General features: G+C 36.5%; 1 protein-coding gene across 1 annotated transcript; it reads right to left on the reverse strand.

The window, feature by feature from the left end:
* On the reverse strand, nucleotides 558-9663 carry LOC109838405 (protein MOS2). The gene is made up of 2 exons (XM_020406855.1): nucleotides 8239-9663; nucleotides 558-996 (listed from the first exon to the last, which is right to left on the reverse strand). Exon 1 carries the CDS (start codon nucleotides 9661-9663, stop codon nucleotides 8284-8286), a length of 1380 nt encoding a protein of 459 aa, XP_020262444.1. The 3' UTR covers nucleotides 558-996; nucleotides 8239-8283.

Genomic DNA, 9869 nt, shown 5'->3' on the forward strand with positions numbered 1-9869 from the left:
ATCTCGACTCATACTCCAGAGGCTCCGTTAACATTCGCCCTTAAGATGCTCGTTAGACTCTGGTAAAACCTCACAATGATATACTGCTGACAAACTTGTTTAAGCTGTAGCCCTAGTAATTTTATGGCTCGCGTTTTCCGTTGTAAACATCACAGATAATGATTGTTCATTTTGATCATGGTTGTCTATCTTGCCTACCATTCTTTGTTCTAGTAAATGGTAGATTGCTTGAGAATGACAATTTGTTGTCACGGTGATGGTGTACGATAAAATGCACATGCTGATGCAGCATAGGCCACGCTAGAAAGACTGTCCTTACATATTAACACTTACATCACGACCGATCCGCCCGGGCTCAAAGACGACCACTGTCAAATTTTCATGAGAAACCCTTTGAACATAGAAAACTGATCCTTCCTTCTGGGAAGTGTTCCCTCACAGCCCAAGCTCTCATATAGTTCAGAATGTGAAGAACACAAGTTGGAGAACCGAAGTATTTGAAGACAGACATAAAACGCACTGCTCATAGTGACGGTATATTGAGTGAACAATGGCCAGAAATGAAACTATGAAGCAACATTTCATTCAGTTAAGCTTTGACTCGTAAGCATCATTATTTATCCTGACTCAGCTCTAATTTGTAATAACTAATAATTTACAATCAAAGAGTTGGTCAGCAAATCACAGGATGTTGCAATGTATCAAACATCTTGCTGCCAAAATCAATACAAAACACCAAATACAATCCTGCTCAGGTTTTATCTTATACATTATCATCAGCCTACAAGGATGATGCTAGAAGAATGAATTACCTGGAAGAAATTAACAAGTGTACCAGCTGGGATGGGAGCAAACATAAAAATAGTTTCTCCAGATTTAATTAGGTGGTACCACGTTGTACGGTCAAGAGTAACACTGAATCCTCTATTAAACATCAATTCGGAAAGGATATGCATCAACTATTGATACAGCATTGACAAGCTTTGATCCAACAGCCTGCAAATTACCAATGGCAGGTTAAAGGACTAAATATAACATGGAGAATGCTAACTTTAAAACAACAAACCACACACATCGTTACGAAAAAGGCGTAGATCAACTGCTTTTGTTCCTATAAATAAGAGAAGTATTTCAAATTTCAATTCGACTTGAATACAAAAAACTAAATTGCAAGAAAAACAGATACAAATCTTGTATTTCTTGTCACGTAAAGAATGAAAAAGAAACAAAAGAAGAATGAAGAAAAGATGTAAACTGATCAGGGAAACAAAAGCAAGAAACATCATTTAGTTTATGGGAAGAGCAATTTTGATCTCTCCCTATTATATTTGGCTAAAGCTACTCTTAACTTCTTTAAAATACAGTTTTTTTTAATCGCATTGCAGCTCACCCTTCTCAACGGTCAAATGCAGCTACATTACATAAGCCTTACACTGACACAAAATCCTAACTTATTACCTATTAGTCGCCGACATGGACATCAGTGTTATATCCAGACATGGGTGTTATACACAATAGTCACCCAAATCTAAACATGAGGACACAGCTACAAAGATGTATTACTTCTGAATATGTGAATACACAATTTGTATATGTTTAGGTTGGTTATTCATATCTACTCCTCTATACAAATGGTAGAACCCAAGATTCACTATTCACGCTACAGTAAAATACTACAACAGTATTTACTGTATCAACATGAAACTGGACATTGCGTTTTTGAAATTATTACTGTGACACACGGGAATACTGTAGCAAGGCGGATACTGTATCGTTTAAAAAAATTCAAAATACTGTAGCAGTCAAAAAAACACCGATTAAAAAAAACATTATAGGCCCTTATAATTGCTATAGTTTCCCTTCATTTTTCTTTGTCCTTCTTTATGCTTCCTTTCTTTTCACATCATTCTTTAAGAACTAGTCATATGTAGTAACTGAAACCTTGAATACCATCCAACTGGTCCAACTTTAAAGAAAAAGTTAGAAACTATCGACTTTAGTTTCAAATTGTTAAAAAAAAACACTCGCTATATAGTCAATTCCATCATCTTTGCAATCCTTGTGTTATATAAGCTAATATAGAAAATGGAAAAAGCTCTGACGGGCAAGTTTTGTATTGTTGGATTTAAGAAGGATCTCTATCTGATACCAATTTCATCTTTCTCTGGGCTCATGTCAATATAAGCTCAATGACACCATAGACTCTGGCAACTAATTGGGACTTTAGCCCCCACTTCTCAACCTCGATGCAAGATTACAACGCTAACAACGCTCTACATCTCATCCTTAATGCCCTTTAGTGATACTTGAAGGACTAGTTAGTATGATCAAGATCTTGATAGAAAATACAGACTCCTGGAAAATATTTAATGATGTAACCTTCTAAACATGCCTCACAAAAGTTCCTCCTCTTGTTTTGTTAGCATCTCCCTCAGCCTCTGCTTCTTCCAAATGTTCAAGTGTTCACCACTTTCTTCTGAGAGCACACAAATGCATCCCTCAAAAATCCAACCAATCCAAACTGATATGTCAGCGACAAGCCTCCAGCAATGCAACCTGAAGGTGCCTCTAGGCAGCTGCAGGCCCTTTGGTCCCAGAGATCAGCTCAAACAGCAGCAGCTTGGGCATAACTGCTATGATACACAAGTACTTCTAATCTGAAGCCGTACCCAGACGTACCCGTACCCTAACTCCTCGGACACTCCTTAAATAGTTGCATATATGCATACATTTATTCAAGTATGTACTCAATTATACAATACATGTTCTAATTTAAAACATTTGTCATACATTTTTTGTACATATATTCTACACTTCACATCCATTTCTTGAAACTCGTTGGACATAGGTCAGCTTCTGAATTATGATTTTGAAGGGTCGTTTGGATGTCTAGTTCAGAAACTAGTGATTTTCCAATTTATAATCCACATAATAAAAGGAACACAAAATTGTTATAGGAATTCTAATTATCTTACTTGTTCTCATAGAAATTATTAATTCCAATATATAATATATGTGTATATAAATATTTATATAGCCGTGTCTCCTACCATTTACAAATTTGTTGTGTCCCGTACTGATACTGGTACCCACACCAGTACCCATACCCCTGCAACATAGGGCATAAGACTTGAATTGTTTTTCAGAACCCTGAATAAAAGGGTTGGCTTGTGCAGCCTCTGCTTCTGCATTCTTGAGATGGTTAACATGACTGACGTCATTGACTTTTGTCCATCGTAAGGTAAGAGAACCAAATGGCAGAAAATCGGCATTCTCTTCCCACCAATCTTCTCCACATCACTCTCTTTCAAGACAAGAAACCACAACTATTGCATTCTCCCCCACCCAACCCCCACCCAACCCCCACCCTTAACCAAAGAGTGATGTAAACCTCATAACTACATGTGTCTGAAATATTTTTCAATTAGAACTAATCCATTTAAAATTGGTAAGAAAATTATCTTCAAGCTTTAGGCCCATTGTAATTGACTTCTTTGTTAACTTTAACTAATATTCAACTTTGACATAGACTTCAGCAACTCTATGTGACTTGTGGGAAACACGACGATTCTTATGTATTTTACTGGTCAGTACTTCTACAGAAATCAGCCACTAGGATAGTTATAGCACACATGAAACCTAACAATCCTACATATTCTCTGAAATACCAGGAAGCACGCATGTCCAGAAAAAATGTCACTAAAACCATATTTTCTATGAGTAAAAAAACATCTCCAGCTTTACCATCCTCAATGTAAGCCTTTTCCCCTAAAACACCTGGAAGTTATTGCAAATGATTTCTGTCGCTGTAATCATAGTTTCTATGAGTTAAAAACATCTCTAACTTTAGCATCCTCATTGTGAGCCTTTTCCCCTTAAAACACCTGGAGGCACAAAGTTATTGCAAATTATTTTACAAAATTCCTTAAGACACCATCAGCTACCAAATATCAATCATCAAATACCAACAAAGAGCTCTTACTCTAAATAAGCTGAATGAATCAGTTTACTTCAATTTGTCCTATTAAGGGCCACTTTGTGTTAATTCACAATCATCATATCCTTTAATTTTACTACAATAATATATTTTTGTGCATGTCTAACCCTACTCCCAGCTAACCCACCTAAGCCCTAGCAACACAACTTGTTGGGCTTCTACCACACATATCTGAATTCAATCATCTTCACTTGCTTTAACCTCACTTGAAGCAAACTGTACCTTCTTATGGGTGGAGACCGCTATACGCCTATACTTTACCTTTTTAGCATGCTTGTTTAGTCTGCTTAGAAAAAATTTCCACAGCCCTCTGTACTCGTTTTTAATCATTTCTTCTACAAATAAAATCCCTCTATTTACACTCCTAGTTTTGCTGAAGTTGTATTTCACTTAAGAGTGTGTTTGGTAAATTGCAACTGTCACTTGCATTCAACTGAGGTATTGCAACTACTTTTTCATGCAACTGCAGTTATAATTGTTTGGTTCAATGTTTAAAATTTTCACTTTGAGTTGGAGTTGTTTGGTACTACTTGTAACTTTTTGTATGCAACTTGTTTTCTCCTTTTGAAAAATTGACAACAATAATTACTTAATTTTATATATTTAGGATATTCATTTTTTAAAATATTAATGCATTTTTACTTTTTCTAAAATAAATTTTTAAAAAATAATTTCAAAAAACATATAATTTTTAAAAAATCCTATTTTTAAAAATAATAAATTTTTTTTGATAAATTAATTTTTTCATAAAAATATATATTTTAACAAATTGTATTTTTATGAGTATATTTTTTAATAATAATTTCTAAAATATTTTTTTGTGAAAAAATGATAAAAATAATATTGTTAAAAATGATTTTTTAAAATGTATTCTAAAGAAAATTTATATTTTTGAAAAATATATTTTCTTTTAAAATATATATTCTTAAAATATTTTTTTAAATATATTTAAAAGATATGTTTTTTAAATTATATTTTTCATAAGTATTTTCTAAAAAATAATATTTTCCAATAATTTATTTTTTGAAAAAATTCAATATTAAATTATAAGTTTTATAAAATTATTTTAAATCTTAAATAAAATTCTTTGATATTTTGAAAATTTAAAATTTTAAATAATGATTTTGATGTTTTTATTTTTTTATTAAATTTGGATGGTTACAACATGGTTGCGAGTACGACTTATGCTCAAAATTGCATAAGTCAAAAGTTGCAACTAGAAGGTCATTTGCAACTGTAATTGCAACTGCAACATCTAGTTACAATGAAACAAACACTTGCAATTGGACAAAAACGATCCAGTTCATACAACTGTAGTTGCAACCTTTCTAGTTGCAACCTACTAAACGCAATGCACCCTTATTCTATTTTGTCCAACCAAGCATTTCAATTGAAGAGTTCTCTTTGGCTTCTACTTTATAAACTACTTACCCCTTCTTCTCATCAAAGAATAAACTATCACCAACAAACATGTGGCAAAGGAACTCATTGTGAACATATCTTCAATTAGATGATTAGATCTATTACAAAACAATAAAAAAAACTTCGCTCTGAACCTCAATGCAAGACTAAGGGTTAAGGCAAAAAATCGAGTCCCCTCAAATTTTCACACCAGAATTTACTACTCTATCGCATAAATGATATATCAATATGCTAGTACATGTCTTTGTCTTTCTAAAACTTGCAAAATAATCTACCAAGGGACCTATCATTAGAATTTATTTTTTTAACAAATGATCATATGATCTCTCTTTTCACTCTGAAATCTATTCAGCAATCATCGTAGTAGCTAAATACTTTCTATAGTAGCTAAATACTTACTGAAGAAGCCTCCAATAAAAAACTATTTTTATAGATAATTCTTTTTTCTTAATTTGTTCAATTTTATTCCCCAAATGCCATTTTGTAGCTTGTAAACATGATTTGACATCAGTTTACATAACTTTTTGTATTTATCTAATCATACAAATAGGTACCCAAAGTTCTTATTCTTCCATCTTATATTGGATCCATTTAACCAGTAATGTATTAGGCTTGTAAGCGACTTTTTGTACGTCATTTCATCCAAATGTGCTAAGCATTGTTGAAAAAACTCGTTACATAACTCATTATTCTCTATTATGTAACCTAACAGACATTAAAATGTTATTTTACCTTTTAAAATAAACCATACACATCATAACTCTATGTTGTTACAATATAATATGTGTTATTTCAATATAACTTACATTATTCCAATATAACTTGTGTTATTATAATATAGTTTATTATCGAGACCTGAGAGTATTTCCTTTCTTTTTTTCCCCTTAAACTAGAAGTGAATGTGCTTTTGGATTGGTTTTTTAGCATTTATGACGTATTTTTATTGAGAAATTATGATAATACATTGGATAATTGTGATGTTATATTTGAAAATTGTGATGATTTTATTTATTAAAATGATTGTGCATATGCTTTAGTTATCAAATATCTAAATAATTAATAAATCAAATAACCTACGTCATGCATTAAGATATTTTTTGCTTTTTTGTTTAACTTTGACAGGAGGTACATAGAGCATTATGCTATGCTAGTGTTATTTTCAACAAAGGTGCTAGGTGCACCTTTCCCCATGTTGCCTGACACTTTTTTCAACATTAATCTTCATCACAATGGACTTTAACCGGATCAAGGGTTCAAACAAATTCTTCAAGGACGTAGGCATGCTAACTTATATTATACGATTGAAAACAAAAGGTTAGGATTTAACAGTAAAACGATGAAAGAACATATTAGGTATGTAGAAAAAAACACAAATTATATAGAACGATTTGTCTACTTGGAACTACAAAGGAGAACCATGAAGGATATTATTATGATGTTTTTAGTCGCCAAAGTACGATCCTTTGCCAGTAAAGGGCAGGTGTCCCCCTACATAAGCCGCTCAAATTAGATTGACGGTCATGACCATAAAGAAGCCCGAGTTAGCCAACTCGCCGAATCGACATCTTCTTAGATCGACTCGAAGGGTAGTACTTGTCGGTCCACTTGTCGAAGACGACTCGCTACGAGCCCACCCGACCAGTTATTCGACACCTTGCAAGGTCGACTTGAAATACGTTATTTCTCGACCAAGCCAAAGGACAACTTCAACCTCGAGCCTCCTCCGCTAACAACATGTCGGCATAACATTAAATACTTAGCAGGTGTCATCATTCCTCTACCCTCAATAGTCTTTATGACTCATCGGACCACGTCGGCACCGCCATGCCCCTAATCACTTTGTATTTAATACTGAAGTGACCTCTCTTCCACTCGTCGACCGACGCCTATAAAGCAGATGCTGACGTCGACCGTCATACCATACTCTGTCGGAATTACCATTCTATCCTTTTACCATCACTATAAGTAGGAGTACTATTCTCAATAATAATGTAAGCAATATTAAGCAATTGTAAGCAATCTTAAGCAACTTCTAAGCAAACAATCTCTTAGAATTCCACTGCACTACACTTAAGAACTCATACGGTTCATCACTTGCCCACTCAAGTCCATCAACTGACCTGATCGTCGGAGGAACAACGGGGGAACTAGTCTCCGTCCTCTCATGAATTGCTATTTGTGCAGGCTGAAACTACTCAACTCAAAACAGATATTCGGAGAAGTTAGCGGCCCCAATCAACCTCACCCCTATTTTATTATCTGTTTGGTTATTAACATCAACAAATATTAAGATAGAAGGGTTCCTAAGTAAATATAGTGCATTTAATTAGCATTTTAGCTGTGATGAATTTGCCATTGCTCATGTAAAATTGTGTTAACCAGGTTGCAATACACCCTTAGATGGGGGGACACAAGAATGTACAGTTAGATTACACAACGAGAAACATATATTTGTAGTGCTGCTCATGTAAAGCATGTGCACGTTAGAAAAAGTCATACATGTCATATACGATCAAACAGAAAAATACAATTAAAAACCACACATAATGTATTGTAGCTATAAACATAAAAAACAACCAAGAGAATAAGAAAACTTGTTCTGATCATATCTAAAACACCATGTAATGTAATGGGTTCATACTCATTAATAATTGGAACTAGAAGTTCAATGCTCACCCAAAAATGTCTTTGTTATACTTTGTGTATTGGTGTAAAACTAAATAAAGTCCAATTTCTAATAACCAGGGGATCACTAATAATAATTTCTATAATCAGACTGAAAATCAAAATCTCTTGATAACCATAATACCAAAACTTACCTCTAGCTCACTTCTTTAGCTGCTCCAGCAATTATTCTAAAAGAATCAATATCCAAGATAGCTCGGATCTCCAACATACTCAGCAATCTGCTCAAGCCGCACATTGATCAAATCATGACTATCTGCATCTCTTACCACCCCAGTCTCCTCCTCCATGTCTCTCTCCACTAGACTCCCATAAACCCCTTTATGCCTCCCATAGAGCACAAGCACCGACCCCCCATGTTTCGGCAATACAGTCTCCAAAATCTCTTGATCCACCCCTTGCACAAGCTCCCTGTTTCCATCCATCGACATATCACAAGTCGTCGGCCCCACAACATCCACCACCTCTCCTTTTTTCAAATACCACTTCCCTCCCTTGAAATCCTTACTAATAACCCTAACCCTAATGTGACTTCTCAACCATCGAATCGGGCTCTTGCTCTTATCCTTGCTACCTCTACTCCGATTATCACCTGAACTACTAGGACCCTTATCATCCTTATCTCTTCTCTTCTCCTTCCTATCAACAATCTGCAACTCCTTCAATTTCCTCAAGCACCTCTCCTCCGCCTCCGAACCCAACTCAGCAACCATCTCCTCATCAACCCTAACCTCCTTCCCACCATCAACCAACCTCAGCACAAGCTCAGACCCCTCACCCTTCCTCAAAACCTCACCTTTCAGCCCAACATGCCTCCCCGAAACAATCCTAACAATTCTAACCGGCGCAGGCTCCGGAATCTTGAACATCTTGTTCACCAAGTACTTCGCATCACTCCCTTTCTTCGCCTTCACTATAGCAACATTCACAGTCGGATTATACCCTAACCCTTGAGTCCCAGCCCGTCGATCATACTGAACAACCTTAGTATCACCCTTATTGTTCCTCCCGATTCCCTTACCTTCCGACCACCCATAACCGGCAAGGATAGCCGCGCCGAAGCCCTCGACGGGGACGTCCTTGAACTCGTCCATGCCGCGGTCTTCCGGAAGGTTCCTCATGTCCTCATGGAATCTTTTTAGGGTTAGGTCTTCTTGCTCGGCGGGGACGGCTGAATCGGCGTCGGCGGCGGTGGATCGGAGAGTGAGGCCGTGGAGGATGTTTGTCCAAAGGGCGGCCGGTGGAGTTTGAATCGAGAGAATTTTTGTGATTCCGAGGGTTGTTGATCTGGGATCCCGTCGTAGGGAGGGAGAGGTTTTCATCTTCTTGATTCCGCCGGACCGGAAGTCGGTTGAGTTGGGATTGGGGCAACTGACGACTGAGCGCGGAGGGGTTTCGGTTAGGGTTTCGGAGGGGTCGAAGACGGTGACGAATTGGGGTTTTGAGGAAGATGAGTCCATGGATTCTTGGGGGTCGAAGGGTTTGGGGCGTTTGGAGGAGGTAGGCCGAGATGAGGGTTTTGAGGAGAAAGAGAAGGAGAGCTTCTCCTCTTTGGCCATGGCGGATTTAGGGTTTGAGAGGGGGACGAGACGAGACGGGGGAGCGAAGCGTAGAGGACTCTGGAGATCGAGAAGATTGTAAGGAGGAGATGAATAAAGCTCCTTTTTTTAAGTCAATCTGGACTTCGGCCTCTCTCAGGGTAAGGATACAATAACAACTAGTAAACGGGTTCTGGGCTGGTTGTGGTTGCGGCGGGATGTCATGA

The sequence above is a fragment of the Asparagus officinalis genome, chromosome 4 (assembly GCF_001876935.1).
Source record: "Asparagus officinalis chromosome 4, Aspof.V1, whole genome shotgun sequence".
NCBI classification, from domain to species: domain Eukaryota; kingdom Viridiplantae; phylum Streptophyta; class Magnoliopsida; order Asparagales; family Asparagaceae; genus Asparagus; species Asparagus officinalis.